We start from the raw sequence: 24,268 nt of genomic DNA on the forward strand, positions 1-24,268 counted from the left end.
GAAAAGGGACCACCTGGCAGGTAGAGAAGAGCTGCATCTCTCCTCCCTGACACGGAAAGCCCCCTCATCCAAAGACGAGCTGTGGCGGAAACCAAAATGGCTGCCACGAAGATGGAGACAGTCTGAATACCTAAGACTATGCAGGACTGTGAACGGTGTGCGATCTGGGTGAGAATATTTTTGAATTGCTAACCGTAACCTCGATAAAGATACCAGAAAAGAGGACTCATAACGATTTGTGAACTAGGAGCAACCTAATACTGGAGAAGAATCTGTAAAATACTAAAAACTTAATCTTAAAAACTGAAAGACAGAAGGAAACTAAAATAAAAGAAAAATAATGCAAATATTTTCAATAATAAATAGAGAATTGAATTTTGTGATTGGACAGGATTTGGCTGTGGATAGGCATTATTTAAAATGCTACGATCTATTTACAAAAAGGAATATATATCTAACTTTTTGAAATATTGGCAAATTTGAAAAAAAGACTAAAGAGGGGGAAAAGGTGGAAAGTGGAAACTGACCTAATAGCGCCACCTGCTGTCAAAAGAAAATACTGTAGATCCCTAAAATTTTGAAAAGGCCTGACTTAAGAATAATTGAAAGAAAGAATTAAAGGAATTGTAAGACCCCAGAAAGTCATAATGTAAATTTAATGGTGGAGAAATCGATGAAGATATCACCCTTGGATTATTTAAAAGATAGAATGATTAACTTTGGGACATGAAGACTTCTGGACACTGGATTTATTGTTTGAAAAGCGATACTGGTTTGAATAAAAGATTACTGGACAATTGGACAGAAGTAATAGAATAAGCAAAAACAAAGATGAGCGAAATATGTAAAGAAATTATGTTGGACTTACAGACTATAAAATACACTATGAATAGAAGATTTGAGGATATTTTGAACAAAATACAGAGCGTGGCAGAAGAGCTGGAAATGGAGCCGCAAGTAGCAGAAAGAAAACGAGATCTCAGAAGAGGAGGAGCTAACTGGAAGAATAACCAGAAAAAATAGAATAGATGGAACAACAAATAAAAAGAAAGGATAAAAAGGAAATAAAACTTAAAATGATAATGATTGATGCAATAAATCAAGGGGAGAATATTTTAAGGGAAAAGCAAGAGGGGATGAAATTACAGAGAGGTTATTTTGAGAGGATAGGGGTAAAATTAGATAACTGGAAAAAGAGAAATGGAATATAATGATAGAAAATGGGAGACAAGCTAAGGATCAATTAATGCTTTAATAAGAGTAAGATATGATGGTTGAAAATGGGAAAGATAAGATAAGAATTCCACATGAATGTGTGTATTATTATTCAAGACATATAATCTTTAATTGTAAAAAAACATGAAATTAATATCTGAGTATAGGATTATTATTAAAGATAGATAATTGTTAACCGTAATAAACATGAAAATTAATATTGTAATTGTAATAAACATGAAATTAATATTTTATTATAGGATTATTATCAAAGATACATAAATGCTAATTGTAATAAACATGAAAATTAATATCATATTATAGGAAAAAAAATGACATGTGGAATCTGATAGAGATAAAAATAATATAGTGAAATATGGTATTAGATAAAAATGATTATATTACTAGAATTGTATAATTTGCTAAATGTAAACAGGATGAATATTATTTTGTTTGTATTATAACAAGACTAGAAAGGGATTTTGTTTTAAACATGATAGTGGCACAACCAAGAAACAAAAAGGGGATAAATAATGGAAAATAAAAATAATAATATGAATTTATAATGGTTATTAGAATTATATGATTTGTTAAAAACAGCAAATATGACCATTAATATAATATTTACAATAAAAGAAGTTATGTTAAGAATATAGAGATTGGCACAAAAATAACACATGGGAATATTGGATGATTAAGATTGATAATTTGTATTAATACCAAATTATATAAAAAAGTTAATAGTATCAATACGAAATTATTGTCATATTTGTTTTATAATGTAAAGCACCCTGGAACCACACTGTTCACACAATACTGTGTTTGTGGAAATAAAAAATAAAAAATGTATTTAAAAAAAAAGAAATTTATGATATGCAACTAAGATAATTAAAGGCCTAGAGATAAAAACATGGAGAACAGTTGCAGGGATTGAGTATGGCCAGTCTAAAGAAAAGGACTAGGGGTGACATGATAGCAGTATTCCAGTACTTGAGGGGTTGCCACAAAGAAGAGGGAGTGAACTCTGCAATTGTTAAATGAATCACACAGTTGTTAAGTAAATCCAGCTTTCTCCATTCTTTGCTTGTCAAAAGCTGTCTGGGAAAAATTGCACATGGCAGTCACATGAGTGCCTGAATTCGACCATGTGACTGTGGTGATATTGCGATGGTTGTGAGGACTGGTCATAAGTTACTTTTTTCAGTGCTGTTGTAACTGAACAGTTGCTAAACAAATGGTTGTAGGCCCAAGACTACCTGTAGTGCTTTACGCATCTTCTCCATCCCTGAAATCCTCCCAAATCAGGTTTAAGAAGTTTGGGCAAAACTTTTGGCCCACTCTTATTGGACTCCTTCTATCCAGGTAAACTTGGGAATGGAGAGGAGATTTACTGCAGAACATAACCATGCCTAAAAATCAGCCCAGCTGTTCAAAAGCTTACCTGAAATAGCAAAGCCACTGAAACCCACAGCTAGGACGAGAAAAGAAATTGCCATCCCTTTGCTGTGGGAATAACCAACTACTAAGAGCAACGTGGCTTCCATGCCGAACCCTGATGAGAAATGAAAACCACACATGTAACTATGCATTACAAAAAAATATTAGCTGCATTCAAACATTGTTTGAAACTAAAACTAAACAAATCATGGTTTGGCTTAGTATGCAATATAAGAACCCAGTCAAAAGACCCCAGTTTAAAACCAATAATCACCATTGGTGTAAGACCAGGTGAGACAGGTGAGGGACAGATAATCATGGAGAAAATCTATGTTGGTCACTAAGAGCTGGTGTTGATCTGATGGCACATAACCAATAAACCCAATTATGAGCTCTGCACTCTGCCAGTCATTTTGAGGTTCTGAGATCATTTCAGACCCTTCCTAAAAGAGGTTTCCTGAAGCTTCCCTGTGACAGTGCTCTTCAGATGAGGTAGACTATAATTCCAAAGTATTTTCATCAGCAGGGCCATAAGTATTTTGGCTGAGGATTTGAAGAGTCGTATTCCAACATATCTAAAGGATGTACCAAGTCTTGAGATGCTTTTTTTTTTTAAAAAAATGAAAGCTATTCTTTCACACATGAAAGAAGTTTGAAAGTTTCTGGAAAGTTGTGGAGTAAATTCCTCTCAAGAAAGAGCAGACAAGATGTACAACCCTTCTATCTGGTTAGGCTCAGGTTATTGTAAACTCAGCCTGAACTTTGTTAAAATCACACGCAAAAAATTTAACAGAGTTTTTATTCTATGAGTGGAAACCATGTCTTTCTTCATCATTAAAGATGAAAACGGATTTAGTTGAATTGTCTGCAAAGCTTTTAGATTTAGAGGACTTGTGGCTCTTCAAATGTTGAATTAAAACTTATAAATGTTGACCAGATTAATATCAGCAAGGGATGATGGGGTCAGGTATATAACATTATTTTGATTGTGGTAGGCTGCCTGTTCCTATTTTAAGAAATACAAGGTGATTTCTAAGAGCTGTGGTGGTACAGTGGTTAGAAGGCAATATTGCAACCTGTCTCTGCTGACTGCCAGAAGTTCGATTCTCAGCGGCTCAAGGTTGACTCAGCCTTCCATCCTTTCGAGATAGGTAAAATGAAGACCCAGTTTGTTGGGGGTAATATGCTGACCCCTGTAAACTGCTTAGAGTTTTAAAGCACTATGAAGCGATATATAAGTCTACAGTAAGTGTTATTGCTATTGCTATAGCATTCTTTCTTTTAAAGCAGGGTTCTCCAAACTTGATAACTGTCAGCCTTCAAGATCTTTTCTACTGCTTTGCATCTTTCGGCTGCCATGAGTAACGGGGGGAGGGGTTGCGTCTGGGAAGAGAGCTGGAGGTGTTACATTCTTGTGTTGTATAAATGAGGAGTGGGGGGAGGAGTATAAATTCCTGCTCTTAAGTTTCTATTTCCTTGCTTAGCCTTCTTTCCTTTGCGCAACTGCGAATCTTTATCAAAATATGTCAAGGTCAACGGACAGAGGCCTCATCACCACCTGAAGATGCCCACATGATCATATTCAGAACTTTTAATTGGAAGAATCTTTTGAACTTTGGGGGGTGGGAACAATTCCATCCCTTTGTATATGTGATCTGTGCGCCTAATTCCTTAGATTCAGAACTCTACCTGTAGCTTCCACTTCGAATTTCAGTAAAAGATATCTTTCCTCTAATCTATGGAGTCTAAGTATTTCTTTCTTGGATTTTGAATGGAGCACAGACTGACAATAACTTTAAGACTTGTGGACCTGGGGAATTCTGAAGTCTTAAAGTTGCCACGTTTGAAGACCCCTGCCTTAAAGAATTCAAGTGCCTTTTGTTCATTGGAGTACTCATCTTTTCATTCTGGGTATCTATCTATCTCATTTTTCTTTTCTTTTTTTTTTTTAAAAAAAACCCTCTCTAGAGCTGTCCTAACTCTTGTCCCCACAGCTTGTGCTGTGATGATGACGCCTCTCTCACTCACCCCCACAGTTCATCATCTTGCGGACGTTTGTGGTAGACATAAGTCTTCGGGAGCGCAAGAAGTCGGCAATTTGGCCTCCAATGGGTACAATGATGGTCATAACCAAGTGGGGCAAAGCAGAAAGCATCCCCACCTGTGTGTGAAAAGTGAAGAGAAACCATCAGCATCCCAGAGACCCAGAAGGTGCTGAGCAATCCCAAGTATCCCTTAACAGCAGCCTTCCCCAACCTTTGTGGCTTGCCAACCTCACTGGAGGGGGAGGAGAGGAGAACCAGGCCATGTGTGCACACACAGCGCCACGCATGCAAGAGAGAAGAGAAGCCTTTGGGCCCAGGTTTTGCGCTCCTTCAGGCTTCTGTGCACCAAAAGCTTTTGCAAAGAGTGCAAGATCGTTTCCCCGAAGGCCTTCATCCATTTGCAAAAACTTTTGGCGCACAGAGAAGAGAAGACTTTGGGGGCGCGGTCTTGTGCTCCTTCGGACTCACCAAGGCTGCCAGACTCTCCAAAAGCAGATCGGGTGTCCTGGGCAGCCAGCCTCGGTCAGTCAGCGAATCTGAGCAGGGCACACTCATCCCACTCAGCCTCTCCTCTCACCATTCCACTTTTGGAGCATCGGAGCATCAGCGTTGCCACCCGGCTTGGGTGGGGGGGTGGGGGCAGAGGGGAAACTGGGCCACTCCCACAAGAGGAGCTGCACCAGCCCACATGGTCTGGTTCCAAATATGCCAGGCCCGGTTGTGGGGACTCTTGCCTTAGAACACAGGTGTCAAACTCTATTTCATTGAGGGCCGCATTAGGCTTGTGTTTGACCTTGGAGGGCTGGGGGGCACGGCCATGGTGGGGGTGACATGGGACTCGTGCCGGGGGCACCTGTGGTGGCCGAGTCTAAAGCAGGACTTCCCTGAGACCCTCCCCCACTCTCATTATAATCTTCCTTCCTTCCTTTTCTTCTTTTTCCTTCCCTCTTCATTTTCCTTTCTTCTTTCTTCCCCCCTTTCCTTATTTTTCCTTCCTTTATCTCTTCCCTTCCTTTTCTTTGTCTTTCTTTTTTCCCTTTCTCCTTTCCTGTCCCTTCCTGCATGCTGAAATGCAAAAGGAGAAACATTTTTCCTTTTAGTTTGTTTTGATAGCCCTCCACCAGCGAAAACTGAGCTCGGGGGAGCCTCATACCTGCGATATCCGTTTTCAGTGGTGGAGGGCTGCAGGAGGCTGTTGCAGGTGAAAATGGGCCACAGGGGGCTGCTCGCGGGGGGCCCGTGCCTTGTTTTTGCTACCAGGGGCACCACGGGCCGGTCCTTTGCTGTTTCTAAAGCACCCTGCGGGCTGGATCTGGCCCGCAGGTCTTGAGTTTGACACCCCTACCTTAGAAGAAGAGGGGACTCAAAGGAGATAGTATCTTATCTCCATTCTTTTTCAAAAAATAGATTTATGATATTAGGCAATTAATTTTTTTAAAAAAACTTCCAATCCCACTTTTAAAAAAATGTTTTAGGAAATAATAATAAGTTAGCACTTTCCCAAATCTTGTTTTGTCTAAATTGTAGCCAATTTTTGCTACAATTGGCCAATCTAAAATTTAGATAGGCTCCCAATTTCTAGGGCCAATGAGGATAAGCATCTCTCTTGCAGAATATACTCAATTTGCCCAAGTGCATTTTTTGTTGGTTAATGACCTCGATAACGTTATTTGTATATCCATGTGCACACACATATATACAAACAAGAAAAAAACCCTTTTCTTACCTTACTGATTTCAAAGCCAAAGACTTCTTCAAAATAGGCTGGCTGGCTGATTAAAAGTAAATAAAATGTCCAGCTTCGGCAAAAATTGGCTACAATTATGGCATAAACCGGCATGGATGTAAAGAACTTACGCCATGGAGTTTTGAATTTCTGCAGAGACAGAGCAAAGATCTCTTGTTATCAGATACCTTCCAGATGTGCTGTTTTATAATTTTTATACATTCCGGATGGAATTTCAACAGACACGTCTACCCAGGATGGAAAGCCCAGGGCTATAGGACCAGGGGTGGGATGCAAATATTTTTACTACCAGTTCTGTGGCCATGGCTAGGTGGGGAGTGGCCATGTGACTGGGTGGGCGTGGCTTCCTTTTTGCAGCAGCCCCCTCCCCGCACTCTGTTTTTTGCCTCCTGGGCCTCAGGGAAGCTTCCTGGGCAGGGGTGGGATTCTACCGGTTCTGTCCACCTCTGTAAAACTGGTAGCTCTGAAGAGCAGCAGACATAGAACCGATTCTATGTCTGCTGCTGTTTTGGCCCACCCACCCACCCAGGCTGTTCCCTGACCTTTATCTCCTGCTTTTTCAACCTCAGCTGTTTTGCGTGACACAGCTGCAGTTGAAAAAGCAGGAAAAAAAGTGCTTTTTCAAATGTTGCGCACCTGCGCTCAGCTGTCCAGGCAGCAAGCTGACAATGTTATAAATGCGCGCACAGCGTGCGTCAGGCAAAACATAAAATCACCGAACAGGTAGTTACACCGGTTGGATCCCGCCCCTGTTCCTGGGCAAAGCAATAACACAGCGAGGGGGATCCCGACACAGCTGATCATCAGAACAGCTGATTGTTGGGAGGAAAAAAGAAAGAAATACTTATTGGAGTGACTGAGCAAGGGAGAATGCAGTCAGTGATGTGGTGCATGCACGATAAGGACTGACTGGGTGGAGAGGGGAAGGGAGGGGCAGATGGAGAGGGGCGGGGCCGCCAGGGGCGCGATTTGCTGGTTGCCCAAACTGCGCAGAATTGTAATAACCAGTTCTATAGAACCGGTCCGAACCGGTAGAATCCCATCCCTTATGTAGGACACTACTAAATAAGTAATTTAATAAATGAAGGTAAAATTGTTGTGACCCTTTTGAAGCATCACAGAGGAGCTGGCTAACTTACAAATATATACAAAGACTGACCATAAGGGGATTCATAAGGCTGGCGCTCTCTCCGATGCTTTCCTCTATATACTTCTTCTCTTCCTCAGTGATGGTGGGGTGCTGTGCAGGACTCTCATAGGAAACCATCAACCAGAATAAATACCATAAAATACCAAAGCACCCTGCAAAGACAGAAGGGCAGAATAACTGGTGAGATCTATGTGTCATCCTTTTCCCCCCTCTTGGATGAACATGATCGCCACCCCTTTTAAGTCAGGAAATCTGTGGCTCCGGTTGCTGATCCTTATCTAGCTTCAACTGCTTAGGTTTCCCATCATTCCAGTCATCTGGCTTCTTGCCAAGGTGATGGGTGACAAAATGTAGTAGACCTGGAGGCTTTCTGCAGATGGTGGTGGAATAAGTGGGAATATTTACAACAGATAGTGACCATAATTAGGCTCAGTTGTTAAGCCAGTTATTATTTATTTATTATAATTTATTTTTTTATTTTGATTTGTCAATCGCTTACAAGATAATAGGTATAAGTATATACATAGTTACGAATACATGAAATGGGTACATATAAGAAAAATAAAAGAAACAATAGGACAGGGACAGTAGGCACGTTGGTGCACTTATGCACGCCCCCTACAGACCTCTTAGGAAAGGGGTGAGGTCAATAGTAGACAGTCTAAGGTTTTGGGGTTTGGGGAAGAAACTATGTGAAATTATGTGACCATGCCCAATTTTACGACCTCTTTGGTGGCAGTTGTTAAGCAAGTGCTTAACAATGTCTTTAACAATGTAGGGATGCATTGGCTCAGTGGCTAAGATGCTGAGCTTGTTGATCAGAAAGGTCAGCAGTTCGGCAGTTCGAATCCCTAGCGCCACGTAACGGAGTGAGTTCCCGTTACTTGTCCCAGCTTCTGCCAACCTAGCAGTTCGAAAGCATGTAAAAATGCAAGTAGAAAAATAGGGACCACTTTGGTGGGAAAGGTAACAGCATTCCGTATGCCTTTGGCGTTTAGTCATGCCGGCCACATGACCACGGAGACATCATTGGACAGTGCTGGCTCTTCGGCTTTGTAATGGAGATGAGCACCACCCCCTACAGCCAGAAACAACCAGCACGTATGTGCAAGGGGAACTTTTACCTTTAGCACAACAATGTCCTATAGTGAACAAGCTAAGACAACCCATTGTTTACTATAGGACATTTTTTTGCCAGAAAGTGGAAATTAAAGCCATTTTCTGGCAAAAAATTTAAATCATGGTCACATGACTCAGGGACTCTGCAAATGGCATAAATCCAGGCTGGTTGCTGATTGCCCAAAATATGATCATATCAACATGGGGGTAGGGAGAGAATGGGGGCTGGCCATCAGAACTTCAAATCCAGGTTGTAAGTTCCTTTTTTGGAGTAAGTCATAACGTTGAAATGATGCTAAGTGACCAGTTGTAAATCGAGGACTGCCTGTATTTTAATATCTATAAAGCTGGGGATGACTCTCGTTAAGCTGGGAATGAGATGAAGGCAATGGCACGGGGACATGGAGAATAAAATGTGTGCTAAAGCACGTTAAGGCTATGATTAAGTCTCAGTAAGGAAAGGCTCAATATGGCAGCCATCACTTTCATGCCAGTTCACTTACCATAGACGTAGAATACAGAGCTCCATCCTGAATATTGAACTAGAATCCCAGCAAGAGGCATGGCCACTACCGCTCCTGCATAAGAACCTGGAAAGTTATGTAGGAAATATTAGCTAAATATGTAAACCAGGATTCCTCACTCCCATCAACCTGTAAACCTGATAGCGCAATTGCTCTTTGATCTGAAATGTCATTCTTAGTTATGGTTATAATGTTTACACATGAGAGAAAAGGAGATGATTAAAAAACCCACCCACAAGAGGAATAGGAGCTAGTAAATAATGGTGAAATTAAGGTGTAATTCCTTAATTATTTACCAGCAATGCTAATTGAACTGAAAAGGAAACAAGCAGGGTAGAAGCTACACAATAAAATTACTAATAGTATTTACAGCTCGCAGGAGACCATATTGTTTCCAAGTAAGGATTAGAGAAATGTGTTGTCTATCAATATGAATACTTATAGATATCATAATACTGCATTGAATGCTTTGAGTAACCACTATTTTAATTCTGTTACTAGATTATTATGAAAAAACAATACCTCACCAACAATAAAGAAAAATTGTGAGAGCAACTTAATAGCCATTTTTAGTGAGTTCATAAACCAGTGGGGGGATAAGAGGGAAAAACTCCAGTGAAGTGTTTTGATCCAGAGTTTTGCACAAAGTCTAAATCAGTGTTTTTCAAATCTGGCAAGTATAAGATGTGTGGATAAGATGCTGGCTGAGGAATTCTGGGAGCTGAAGTCCATAGATATCTTAAAGTTGTTAAGTTTGAAAAATATTGGTCTAGAGATAGATCAAAGATTCACTTTCCAGAAATCAACAAATATCAGCTTCAAGAAACAAGGTTATCTTACCACAGAAAGCTGTTGTGGCCAGGCGGCTACGTTCCAAAGGGGGTGCCCATTTGCTCCAGATACCGTGGCATGCTGGGTAGGTGACTCCCTGGAGGTGGAGAGCAGAGAATTACCATAAAGAGGAAGACCAGAAATTTAGTTTCATTAGTTTCTTAACTCTTTGCTATTCAGACTCTTCTGTAAGATAGTGACAGGAACATGGAGACAGACGAAATTTCATAGAAGAATTAAACCTGTGGGCCCTGAGAAAGTAGGTGGGATCTTCAAAGCTGTCAGTGTGATCACCTGTGCATTTGATCCATGACCTTTAGTTGGGCAATGTCTCCCCAGGAAATAATGAGTTGGTAGGTCCAAGCAGTGGTAAATTCATCCTTGAGAGAGGAGGTGGCTACTTCCCCATAAGACATTGCTGCACTGTACAGTATTGGATAATTTCTGATTTGTTTCTCCAATTCCTTTGGGGGAAAGTTGCAGAAGGCTCTGGAGGTAGTTGATATATCAATATGCTTCTGGATCAAGGCAACATACTTGTTGTGGTTTGCCGGCAGCTGGTGCAGACGGCAGAGGTATCGGACAGTGAGGACTAAAGGGAACCAATCAGGGAGTCTGGAGAGGACTTGGACGAGGGTCCTTCGTCCGATGCAGGGATGGGGCCAGGACCATATGGGAGTGAGTCTGGCAAAAGCGAAGCAGAGGGCCCAGGGGAGCCTGTTCCCAGTGCGCGTGTGCGCAGAGCTGCTAGAAGGCGAGAGCAGTAAGGCTGGGAGGTAATTACCCCTCCCATAAGGGATAAAAGTCAGACCTTGATGACGAAAGCTTTGCAGGAAGCAAAGCAATTCAATATATTCTGAGTCCTTCTTGAAGCTCTGTACTCTGGACGCTTTTTTCTGATACTTTGGGTGGGCTCTGTTATAATTATTTTGAAGACTTCTGTTTTTGGCAGCATACCACAGCACTGACAAGCGTGGGCTTGTCTTGGGAAACTGTATAATTAGTTCTTGCTGGAAAATGAAAGTAATTCCCAGCGTTGCATTAAAATAGGTTTTGCTTTTCAAACAAGCTTGTGTTTCAGTACGTTTGATGAAGCCTGGGTCAGAACAATACTAGATTGCCACTGAGCTTCCATGATAATCTAAGAAAGGACTGGAATGGGGGTTGGATCCATTCTGGGCCTCCCTGATCCCTGAGTGGCCTATGATAGCATCAATAATTGTATCCTTCTGAGGTGCCTTAAGATTATTAGGAGGCTCAAGGTTACTCCCCCCAAGTCTGGGATTTTTTTTGGATCACCTGCCTGCCTTTTGAAAGGCTCTAAAGTCTTGGCTTTTTCCTCAGGAGCCTTGTGGGGTTAATTATTCTGGTGGTGGGATGGTGAGAGGTTGCCTCATGTGTGATATGTCTTATTTTTTATTTCTCTTAAAGTTACCCTGAGTTGTATCTGATTGGACAACTATAGAAAAATAAATAAAATAAGTAATAAAATAAAATAAAACAAAGTAAAATAAAATAAAATAATAAAAATAAATAGATAAATACAAAATAAAAAATAATAATAAAATAAATAAGGTAAAATAAAATGATAAAAAATAAAGTAAAATAAAATAATAAAATAAAAAATAAAGTAAAAAATAAAAATAATAAAATAAATAAAATTAAATAAAATAGACTGAATAGGGCAAGCCCAAGTCTGCTTGCTAAAATGAAGAACAATGGGATCTTTCTCCCATTCTGTGTATGGATCTATCTGAAGTGAAACTCATTTCAACTCTAATATGAGTTGAGAATATATTAGCTATGAGAACAGAATCTAAAGTACACCTGCAAGCAGCCATCCAATCCAGGGGCTTCCAACAGGCCATTTAGTATTTAGAGCTGTGTCTTCCAACCTTACTCTTTCCTTCCTGCTATCTCTCCTAGACAATCTGATGATTGGGCTAACCCTACACTGAGATAGAAATCAACCTTCTCCAGGTTGTTGCCACTTGGTTATCTTTATCTTCAGGGATGGGATCCGACCGGTATAACTACCGGTTCTGTTGCTCTGCGTTGCGCATGAGTGCAATTTACGACCTGCTGAGCTGCCCGGACAGCTGAGCAGCTCTGTGTGCAAGTTCTTTGTAGACCAAACAGGATTCATCCCATTGAGGGCAATAGCATGGCGTGGTTTGATGTTCTTCTTACACCTGTACACCTGTTTAGTCGTTCTTCTTACAGCTGTATGATACTTTTAGCCATTTGAATAGCTCTCAATGGTTATTAATGCTAGCAATAAAAGTGTTCATAACCAATGTTTGTTTTTTATTGGATTCTTGCAATACCCTGGAGAGTCAGCCAGGCTTTATATAGTGTAAAGTGGAAGAAGCTCACAAAATCATAGAATTATTGAGTGAAAAGAAAGTACAAAGGATCATCTTCTAATCCAACTCTGGTGGGAGATGGAAGAGGAACATTTAGGGATATTGGGGGAAACCATCTTCTGCAATTCCTATCCATTCCTGTGTTAACTTTGTGGCTACAAAAACAAACATGTGAAGTGACCAGCCTTACCTCAACAAGCCCTTGTAGGATCCTCACAAAGATTACACAGCCAAAATGGACCCGAGCAGCTGAGGGAATGAGCATGTTCAAAGTAGAGGTTGCCACAATGGCAAAGCCAAAAACTCTGCAAGCAAGAGTAGAGGGTATTAGCATCAGTAGCAGCAAAGAGCGCTTTGAACACAGAATTTCTATTGCATTGTTCTCGTAAGAAAGTGTTCTAGTTTAGAGTGTTCCTTTTCACTCTTCCAAGCAATCAGCCATACCCTTGCTCCAGAATATTCCATTCCACACACGCAGAGCTTGTAGACCAATATTTTTCAAACTTGGCAACGTTAAGATGTGTGGATTTCAACTCCCAGAATTCTTCAGGAAGGATGCTGGCTGAGGAATTCTGTGAGTTGACATTCACACATCTTAAAATTGCCAAGAAAAACACTGTTATGAACTGTTTTGGTCTTCTTTCTATCTTTCTGTATACTTCTGTAAAATAGTGTCTGTTGGTCTCTCTTCATTTTGATTCAATTGGCTTCGTAAGAATCAGACATTCCTCTGAGATGTAGATTTGGAGGGAATAATATTTCTGTGTACAAATTTCATGACTACTGACTACCCCTACCCCAATACCATCTCATGAAGTGCAGAGGAACAATTGTCTTCTTTAAGCACCACTCAGTATTTCATTATTTTGGATTAAGGGGATATTGCCATTTTGTTTGGGGTCAAAATTGACCCCTGAAGACTTGAAGTGACAGCGTCTTTTGAGGCAGGATCCTCACTAATGGCTTTAGGCATCTTCTGGAGTCATCCAACTGTTGTGGGACTGAAATAATATCAATGAGTTTTGCATTGCTTTGATGGTGGATAGGTGATGGTAGAAGATGCTTGAACAGCTTGGAGATGGTTTAGTCTGGCAATGTGAAACTACATAACATAAACTTTTTTTTTCTTGCCTGGTTACTAAAGACTCATCTTCTGCTCTCATTAAAAACTGTTAACTCAAGTTCCATTGCAGACTTAATCCAACTGACTCTTGTTGGATTAAGACCGCTGTATACTGTACAAGTAACCCTCAACTTGCAATCTTTTGTTTAGCAACCATGCAGAGTTACAAAGTCCTAAAAAAATATGCCTTATGTCTTGTCCTTACACTTAAGATCATCACAATATCTCTACAGTCATGCGATCTAAATTTAGACAGTGGGCAACAGGCATGTGTGTCAACTCTGAAACAGATCAGGTCTGTCGCAGCCATGATTCCATTTCTGAAGTTTCCACAGAGCTGGGGTGAGGAGGCTTGGAATGCACACCAGCTAAAACAATTTGTTATATCCTGGGAACCAAGTTCATCTCAATGGGCGCTGACCAGAAACTGAACTCCATTGCCAAGGAGACGCCAGAGCACCTAACTGGACAATGTGATCTGTGACATGGGGGGAGCAGAGGATGACTAACTTTTAATTATATGAAAAAGCATGAAATAGTCATAGCTGTTTTTAAGTTTCATTCGTGCTGAATTATGTACTCAATAAACCAGTGTTTTGCTGAAAATGGACCTGTGGGTGCTGAATTATTTGGCTTCATCAGTCGGAACTTTAACAATGGGTTGATGATAGTTGCAGTATACTGAACTCATATGTCAGTGTATAAGGATTCATGAACTGAAATAGGCATAGCAATAAGTCAGCCAATGGTGACTATTTGGTGACTGACAGAGCTTGGAGCCAGGGCATGGCTTAGCTTAACTGTTCTGTGTATAAAAGAGTTCATTTTGTCTTTGCTTGAGAGTTCTAGTGCTTGTTCTTGTACTTGCTACTTCTTCTTCTCTCTACCCATTGTAAGAGCTGCATGGGTATTGTATACATGCATCATGTTTTATATTATTGTATATAAAGTTTTTTCTCTATAATGAATCCTGCTGAATTATTTGCTTGTGTGCTGGCTGGATCGCTACAAACTCTGACATCATCTAATCACCATTTGCAACTTCACAGCTGGCTTCCAACAATCAGCGGGGAAAGCTGGATTTATTTAATGACCACATGATTTGCTCAACAGCTGTGGCAAAATAATTTGTAAAACCAGGTATGAGTCACTTAATGATGGCCTAGCATAACAATTGAAATTCTTGTCCCAATTGTGGTCATAAGGTGAGAGCTGTCTACCTTGATTGCAACAGGAGAAATATTATTTGGGCTGTAAAAATAGGATGCTTTCTGAAAGCTAAGGAGCTTTGGGATATTGTTATTAATCCATTCCAGGCACCATTAGCCATTGTAAATCAAAGGCAGCATGACAAGGCACTGGCCTACATCATTTTAAGTTTGGAAGATGAACAATTATTGAATGTAGCTGATTTAAAAATTGCAAAGGAGGTTTGGCTGAAATTGAGACATGTGCATGTGAGTGCATCAGCATGCAATATTGTGCAATTATCGAAACAATTGTACAGAGCCTGACTGCTACCACAAAAGAGTGTGAAGAAGCATTTGCTGCACATGCAGACTCTGTTTATTGAGTTAGAACAGTGTGGAATGCAGACTCCTGAATCTCAGAAAGTGCTGTTGGTGTTAAATAGTTTTGATGAAACATGGGACATTATTTCAGCCTTTTTTGAATGCAAACCAGAACAGGAATTATATATGGAAGTCTTTAAAACCTGTTTGATTTCTGAAGAAAACAAACACCATTTTAGAAGAAGCCATGAGAAGAAATTCCTGAGGTGGGGGCCCAAGGACCAGAGAGAGAAGAGCAACAGAAGAGATTGGATTACATCCCAAAGGAACAGACAGCATGCCTGCAGAGGCCAGAGTAACAGAAGAGATTGGATTATAGCCCAGCAAAGAATTTCTAAGAAGAATGAAGAGGAACAATGGTGGGGTTTCATCTGTACTGATAAGACTCATTTAAAGAAAGACTGTTTACAAGGAAGAAAAACAACAGATAGACAAGCTGTGTTGCAAAAGTTAGCTATTGTAATAGTAGAGACAAATGGTTAATAGACAGTGGGGCTAGTCAAACAATTGTTAATTTGTTTTTCAGAATGGATCCAGCTGGAGGAGATGCAGTAGCCTTGGCAAATGGCCAAAAGGCTAAAGTCATAGGAAAAGGCAGTGTACTGATTCCATGTCTGGAGGGAAAGTTTAGTAACATACTAGCTGGATACCCATGCTTCGCTACTAAACTATCTGATCGGCCTTGGTTTTGGGGGAGGAAAATAAGGAGGAAAAAATTCTTGCTCTGCCTACCAGTATCCATCGATACTCATTTGACTAGCATCCTGTCAGTGTGTGAGAAAGTTGAGGGCTATTTGGAAACTGAAACATTATTTGCTGTGTGAGCAAGGAGTGAGCAAGGAGCCTGGGCATGGCTTAGCTCAATTGTTCTGTACTAAAGCTGGTTGCTGCTGTGAAACTGAAACTGAAACTGAAATTCCTCTCTTCTGCTTGTGTTTTGCATTTGGAACAGGTTTGTTTTCAGGTGGGGAGATGGAGTAGAACTACTTAGCATCAGAGCATGTTAATATACGAAATACTAATGCTCTGATGGTCATTTTGAAAAATCCTTTCTTAGTGAGCACCAAGAGGAACATACATGCCAAATTTCAAGTTTGTAAACTTTACAGTTCTGGAGATTTTGTGATGATGCGTGAGTGCTATTTCACTTTTATATATATAGAAGATTATGTGTGCCTGAAATGGAGCATAATTTACTGAGTGTCTCCAGTTTAGACAAACAAGGGTTTGAGACCACATTTGTAAATGGGAGATTTCTCATAAAAAGAAATGGGAGTGTATATACACAGGGCATAAAACAGGATAATCTTTATGTGTTGCAGGGACAAAAGGTTCAATGTGCCCAAACATTTGGAAATGTGGCACAACATCATTCATGCATTCATCTCTTGTACAGAAAGCTTGGCCATGTCAGCTTCAGCGTTTTGCAAAAGATGCCACAGTTTGGAGAAGGATTAAACTTGAAAGGGTGTAAGGCATACTTGGACTATACAATATGTAAATCATCAAATTCAATCGGTGTAACAACCGGTTTGGTGAATGAGAATTAGAGGAAGAAATTTATATGGTTCGAGCACCAGGGTATGAAAGTAAAAATCCTAACACTGTGTGTAAATTGAACAAGGCCATTTATGGGCTGAAGCAGTCAGCCAGGAATTGGAATATCTGTTTAGATATGGCATTGAAGGGTCTTAGGTTCAAAAGTTGCAAGGCTGATGGTTGCATATATACTGGAAAGTTACAAGGTGGGGATTGTCAATTATTAGCATTTGTGGATGATCTTTATTTCATTGCAAAAGATGTGTCACAGGTACAAGTATTTGCTAATCAGTTAGAGAAGAAATTTGAATTGAAGAATTTGGATGAAATACAAAATTATCTTGGTGTAGAGATACAAAAACTGAGAAAGGTGGTTATATTCTCAGTCAAAGGGGAAAAAATGAACAGCTGTTGGAGAGATATAACATGAAGGATTGTAATTCTTCTCCAACACCTATGAGCACAGGTTTTCATAACAATTTGGGTGAGGACAAAAGTGAAGCCTGTGATCAAGAGATATATTAATCAACAATAGGGAGCCTGTTATATCTGTCAAAGTGGTCCAGACTAGACATAGCTTGTGCAGTAAGCATCTTAAGTCACTTTACTGCTGCACCAATGCAATTGCATTGGATGTGTATAAAAAGAATTCTCAGGTATTTGAAGGGTCTTTAAATACAGGTAAATTTGGGTCTTTAAATACAGGTGTCTGAAGAATTAAAGTTGAAATATTATGTTGACGGTGATTATGCCAATGATGTAAAAACCAAAAAGTCCAATTCTGGGATTGTGGTATGATTTGGAGGGGCTTTAATTGGTTTGAAGTCCAGAAAACAAACAACTGTAGCCATTTCTACTGCAGAGGCAGAATGTATTGCTGTATCTAAACCTTTTTCAGAGGTAACTTGGTATGTATAGCTGTTACAGGATTTAAATGTAAATGAAGCTGTAACAGTGTTTGAAGATAATGCTCCTTGCATTAAAATGGCAACAGGTGGCAGAGTGAAAACTAGAAGCAAGCATGTGGACCTTAAATATTGTAATGTAAGAGAAGCTATCAAATGTAAATTGATGTGCTTTCTTCACTGTTCTTTAGAAGACAATCTGGCAGATGTAATGACAAAGCCATTGGGTGGAGTGTACCATGGGAAGAATATTAAGTTATTTGTTTTTATGTCTATTCCAGTCATAAAGGAAGGAGTGTCAGTGTATAAGGATTCATGAACTGGAATAGGCATGGCAACAAGTCAGCCAATGGGGAATATTTGGTGACTAAGACAACTTGGAGCCTGGACATGGCTTAGCTTAACTGTTCTGTGTACAAAAGAGTTCATTTTGTCTTTGCTTGAGAGTTCTAGTGATTGTTCTTGTACTTGCTACTTCTCTCTACCACATTGCAAGAGCTGCATGGATATTGTATACATGCATCATGTTTTATATTATTGTATATAAAGTTTTTACTCTATAATGAATCCTGCTGAATTATTTGTTTGTGTGCTGGCTGGATCGCCAGAAACTCTGACATTATCTGATCACCATTTGCAACTTCATAGCTGGCTTTCAACAGACAGCAGGGAAAGCTGGATTTATTTAATGACCACATGATTTGCTCAACATCTGTGGCAAAATAATTTGTAAAACCAGGTATGAGTCACTTAACGATGACCTAGCATAACAACTGAAATTCTTGTCCTAATTGTGGTCATAAGGTGAGGCCTACCTGTATGATTCAAATTTGAGCCAAATTTTACAAGAGAACATACAACTGGAGTCATAACTGTTCAACTATAGTCTCAGACAGTTGAGATCTGATTTAATAAAATTTTCAAGAGTTGCTGTCCCTTAACTTTCATTATCCCAGCTAGGATGGCCAGTGGTGATGGACACCAGAAGATCAAGACACTAACATCTTGATGGTCCTAGATTCCCTAGCTGATCTACACATAAACATATATTTCACTTTTCCCCTTTACCTGTTAGCTGCAAATTTCTGTGATATGAACCCCCCTGGGATCTGGGTGACGATGTAACCCCAGAAGAAGGACCCGTGGATCATGCCTACTGTCTCTGGATCCCAGTTGAACTCAGCTTTCTAAGCAGGAAAGGAGAAGAAACAAATGACAGGGGACACATGAGCAGGCAATTCCTGATTAGAGCCATTTATAGGGCCTCCTTAGATAGGACTTGGAGCAATTTGGAGAAATGCAACTGAGCCAGTTTATTGCTCTGTTATTATGTTATGTTAGGTCATTCTGCATTTTGGGGGGGGGAAGACTTGCAGAAAATTATTTCAGGTAAATGAAATTGTGTGTGGACCATTACGTCCAGAAGCTAAACTTATTTATACGGTAGTATGTGCCCAGCTGACAGCACACGTTAACTTGAATGGAGGCTGAAGAGGGTGTTTTTTAGAATGTGAGAATGAAGAGTGCATTCCTTCAATACCTGATCCCAGAATACCCAGGATTAGGGGAAACACTTAAGTGTTTGTCAGGCCTGTTCTCTCTTCCTGATGTTTCTTTTTAGAAATTAAGCATCTATGTAGAATTCTCAACCTCTTGTTCTCCATATGAGTGTTGACTTGTATTTTATAAATCCAGACTTCTGAGCATGTGAAATTTCTCAAATGCTACTGCTTCATCTGTTGACCTGATGCATCTTTCAGAATTTTAAGGGGGTGCAAGATTATGAAGATATGAATGACCCCCTCAAAACAACAACAACAAAGCAACAATCCTGAAACAAAACGCAGTTACTTTCCATTAACAGAGAATGAACAGCCTCACCTTCACAGTGACTTTATCCCCTTCATAGACAGTGTTATTATTAACCATGCTGACAATGGCCACACCCAGGTTGCATCGGATGCCAAAGCTGATGCAGAAACCCAGACCGCAGAGGATGGCAATGATGTAACGGCGAGGGAGGCCAAAGCAGGTACAGTCTATGATGGGCTGGGCCTTCTCAGTCACTTCAACAGGCCGCCCCTCTTCTGTCAGTTCGATGATCTCCCCGCCGGGCTGCTTTCTTTCTAGAATTCTGGGGGTGGAGACAGCAGGCAAGGTGGGAACAAAAAAACGGGTGTATGTGTTAAAATTAGGACTTTGATGTAGTGGTGATAGAGTGAAAACCAGGAGATCAGGACTTTGAGTCTTCCCTCAGGCATGAAATATGGTGACTGCCTTTGGGGCAGAAACTGTTGTAAAATCAGGAGTGACTCACTTAGCAACCACCTTGCCCTAGCAACAGAAATTGTGGTCCTGACTCCTAAGTCGAGGACTACCTGTATTAGGTGCAATGAAAAATCTAGACAGCTTTTGAGTGTGACAGAACTTCAGATTCAGCTGTAAAGAAGAATTTCTTGACAGGGATGAAGACAGAGTTAAAAATACAGGTGTCGTAGCAGAAGATTTAACGCATAACAAGGTTGCCCAGGCATTCTTCATTAAGCCCTCCATCTTTGGCCTGCAGAGATCCTGTTATGACTGTTAGATGTCAGCAAAGGAGTATCGTATTTTTGTACTTAGTCTTTTTGTGTTTTTAAAAAATCATTAACTGATTCTAAGGCTTAGAGCTGGATGGAAACGCACCATCAAAGTCCTGTCTTTTTTTTTTTTTTTTTAACACACTGTGCATTGCAACACACATAAAAAGACTCAGGGCTTCCATGATACAGTTGTGGCCATCTTCTTGTATCTTGTTCTCTCTCTCTCTCTCTCTCTCTCTCTCTCTCTCTCTCTCTCTCTCTCTCTCTCTCTCTCTCTCTCTCTCTCTCTGGAAACCTCCCTCAATAAAGCTTTTGTTTTTCTACTGAGTAAGTAATTACATTTTGACCTTCTTCCCTTGCAAATACGAGGGAAGGCAGGGATTCAATTTGCTCATCAGAATTCACTGACTCTTGTGAGTTGGTGAGCAAAAAATAGAGAAAAACTGAATTGCTTTTATATATGCAAAATAAGAGATTTGTCTTGGAGAATACTAGGCATAAAATCAATAAAAGCAAAATCAATAATGCAGGGAAGAGCACTGCTTGGTGACTGGCAGATGCACTTAGCATTGGAGAAAGTCATACCACGGGAGGCAGGCCAATGATGCCAGGTGGGTTGGATTGTCCCATAACTATGGGAATGGGATACACATGGGCAGGTAGTTAATTTTCTTTGCTAGGGAAAATTTGATATTATTTTAAAAAAATAACAACAACCCAAAATCTATTTTTGGTTTGACAAGACAGCTTTTATACATGTCTTATCTCAAATTGACAAGAAAGCCTCTCATCAAGGAACTAATCAAGGAGTGAAGCAACCTAATGCTAAGGAGAAATTTCCTGAGAGTTAGAACAATTGATTAGTGGAACAACTTGCCTCCAGAAGCTGTGGGTGCTCCAACATAGGAGGTTTTTAAGAAGACATTAGACAGAGATTTGTCTAAAATGGTATAAGGTTTCCTGACTGAGCAGGGGTTGGACTAGAAGACCTCCAAAGTCCTTTTCAACTCTGTTGCATTCTGTTATCAATTTTTGGCAGTGCTAGGGGTACTACCAACTGGCCTGCTTACAGGCCCACCCTGGTCTAATGAATGGAAAGGGGAGTTTTGTCTACCTTCCCAATATGTACTAAAGAGTTAATGGACTCTGCTTCACTGAAAGCAGAGTGACCTGTAACTAGGCGGCTGTGAGAAGGAATTGCAAAAGTTCTCCCCTGCCAAGGATTGTAAAGAAGCTTGGAGCCCTCCCAAGTCGTTGTCCGTCACCAGCCTCTTCCTGCTCTTCCATACCGTCTTGTCAGCCTGGTGGAGAGGCGGGTGCAACCCACGCAGAAGCTGTTCTGAGCAGAGCCGATGCAGATGGGCTGTGAGCTCTGTCTCGGCTCCAGGCCCAAGAATTCTTTCCCTTGCTTAGCAACCAAGGAACATGGTCCTTCTTCCCAATCCTGCTTTGCTTGACCATCTCTTCCCTCATCCTAAAATTCTCCCTGCCCTTCTTCTAAATCTTCAATCTTCCGTACATCTTTTGCCCTTCTCTGCCTTGCAGGACTGTTGCAATGAGGGAGGAGCTCTTGGTAATGTCCTTGCACGAAGGAAATTTTCTGCATCCTTTTGAAACTTCCCAAGTGCTTAGGACACCAGATGGACAGGATGGCCCATGTTCATTTTCTCAACCTTAAATTCATTGCATCCCATTTCTGCCAGTATTTTTATCCTTTTCCTTTGGGCTGCCCCCCCCCCCCAAATCATACACATTTCCATGTGCATTTCTCTCATTGTATTTTTGCACACCTCCTACAATTTTTTTTTGGTATTATCATATACTATTTGATTGAATACAAATGCATTTTAATGCCATGTTTGCAAATATATGCATCGTTTCCCTAATAGGCACATTCTGTATGTCTTTAAAAAGCAAGAACACCCTTGCAGAATTCAGAGAAGTGTGAATATCAAAGAACAACTGTATTTTTGTCTCACTCAGGAAGTGCTAATTTGGTAAGTTTAGTAAAATTCCACCTCCGTTTTTACTTCTGGCCTCTATTTCTACCATACTCTGTTCCTTTCATTACATACTGAATTACTTATTAAACCGGTGAAACTAGTTCTGGTGTGTCTAATAGTAGGGAAAAAGAAATTGGACATAGGATTTGTGGATTTATAAAACACTCCACTTTGTCTTCCGAGATTTTTAACTCTGAACCTTTTCCCTATCAGAGTGCATTTTTAGCGGAAATTTCCAGGTTCAAGCAGCAGGTATAAGTATACTTGCCATCAATACAAGTATCCCTTGACTTAACAACCACAATTGAGCCCAACATTTATGTTGCTAAGTGAAGCAGTTGTTGTTTTTTTAAGTAAAAGTTTTATTGGTTTTATGTGTTTTTTGGTTTGTGAAGCAGTTGTTAAGTGAATTTTGCTCCATTTTACGACTTTTCTTGCCACACTTGTTAAGTGAATCACAACAGTTGTTAAATGAATAACATGGTTGTTAAGTGAATCTGGCTTCCACATTGACTTTGCTTATCAGAAGGTCGCAAAAGGGGATCACATGACCCTAGGATACTGCAACTGTCATAAATATGAGTCAATTGCCAAAAATCTGAAATTTGATCACATAATCACTGGGATGCTGCAACAGTCGTAAGTGTAAAAACAGCCAGAAGTCACGTTTTTCAATACTGTTGTAACTTTGGTCACTAAATGAACTGTTGTAAATCGAGGACTAGCTATATAAAAAAATGGGGACTTTTATAGAGGTTGGACTGCAAATCCCAGAATTCCAAGCTGTGATGGCCAATGGAGATGCTTCTTGTTTCTAAGATCTGACATCACTCTTCTACTCCACCTCCCAGAAAAGAATCTATTCACGGATTGGCTGAATTGACTTCACTGGGAGAAATACCAGTGGCGCTGTAGTTTTCTTCCACAGATAACAGAACCACCCATTTTATGAATTTATCTCCCATAGCTTTTAACGAAAGTCAAACACACAAAACATAACCCATGTCAGTATATTAAAATGCTACCCCTCTACTTTGCTAAAAATTAGAGAGGCTTACCTAAACAAGTGACCCCTTAGATCGAAAAAAATTACTACTTGAATATTTTGCTATGGGGTTTCAAAAATTTTTTTATGATATTTTGAAAACAAACAATACAAAAGCAATAGGGACCTTTTTGTAAGGAATTTTGAAGAATATGGGTGGGCTTTGGTATGTTTAATTTCTGTCTGTAGTCAAAAAGGTTATTTGACATGGATACAAAATACTGGATATTATTTTATTCAACACTTATTGATTTTGTTGATACATGAGTTTATATTAATATTTATTATATATTGATTAATATTATAGAGATATGCTAGATTTTATAATAATAAATTTTATATTCCTGTTTTAATGTTTATCTATATACTATGAACTTGGGCGGGGGAATTTTAGAGGGCCTGTTAAAGAATTGATATGTTACATAAGATTACTGTCATTATTTTCAGTGGTGGGATTCAAATTTTTTTACTATTGGTTCTGTGGGCGTGGTTTGGTGGGCATGGCATGGCTTGGTGGGAGTGGCTTGGTGGGCATGGCAGGGGAAGGATACTATAAAATCTCCATTCCCTTCCCATCCCACTAACCTGCTGTCCAGCTACGTTCACCTGTGCAGGGCAACGAAAGAAGACCCAGCCGATCAGCTGGGACTCAATGAGAGGCAGGGAATAGATGGAGGCGGGGCCAGTCAGAGGTGGTATTCCCAACTACTCAAAATTTCCACTACTGGTTCTCTGAACTACTCAAAATTTCTGCTACCGGTTCTCCAGAACTGGTCAGAACCTGCTGAATACCATCTCTGATTATTTTCCTATAATATCTGAAGATTTTCATTTTTTGTGAATGGTTGCTATCCCCACTCTCCCTCCCAGGACAAGTTGCCAGCAAATTGTCACTGTTACTGTCCCCTTTAATCAATTTGTCTTAGGTAGAAAGGACCTAACCTTGAGCAAATTGTAACAAAGGCAAAATTTCCATTAAAATTCTTAGGAAGGAGCCCTGTTCAAAAAGTCTATCTCTTGCTGGAATAATGAGGAAAATACTACTTTCATGCTGACACAGCTAACA

General features: G+C 40.1%; 1 protein-coding gene across 1 annotated transcript in view; it reads right to left on the reverse strand.

Moving 5' to 3' along the window:
* SLC17A7 (solute carrier family 17 member 7) overlaps positions 1–24,268 on the reverse strand; it is a 60,632-nt gene that overhangs the window by 4,621 nt on the left and 31,743 nt on the right. Inside the window, exons 2-10 of the mRNA XM_087946796.1 lie at positions 19,454–19,706; positions 18,641–18,759; positions 12,625–12,739; positions 10,078–10,165; positions 9,217–9,303; positions 7,604–7,746; positions 6,424–6,573; positions 4,681–4,813; positions 2,657–2,767 (exon numbers count right to left, since the gene is read on the reverse strand). Of these exons, the coding sequence (XP_087802922.1) occupies positions 2,657–2,767; positions 4,681–4,813; positions 6,424–6,573; positions 7,604–7,746; positions 9,217–9,303; positions 10,078–10,165; positions 12,625–12,739; positions 18,641–18,759; positions 19,454–19,706 (1,199 nt within the window). The remainder of the gene's footprint in view (positions 1–2,656; positions 2,768–4,680; positions 4,814–6,423; positions 6,574–7,603; positions 7,747–9,216; positions 9,304–10,077; positions 10,166–12,624; positions 12,740–18,640; positions 18,760–19,453; positions 19,707–24,268) is intronic.

Source organism: Notechis scutatus, chromosome Z (genome assembly GCF_049901735.1).
Source record: "Notechis scutatus isolate UNSWTSFEM ecotype Mainland chromosome Z, rNotScu1.2, whole genome shotgun sequence".
In the NCBI taxonomy this organism is placed as follows: domain Eukaryota; kingdom Metazoa; phylum Chordata; class Lepidosauria; order Squamata; family Elapidae; genus Notechis; species Notechis scutatus.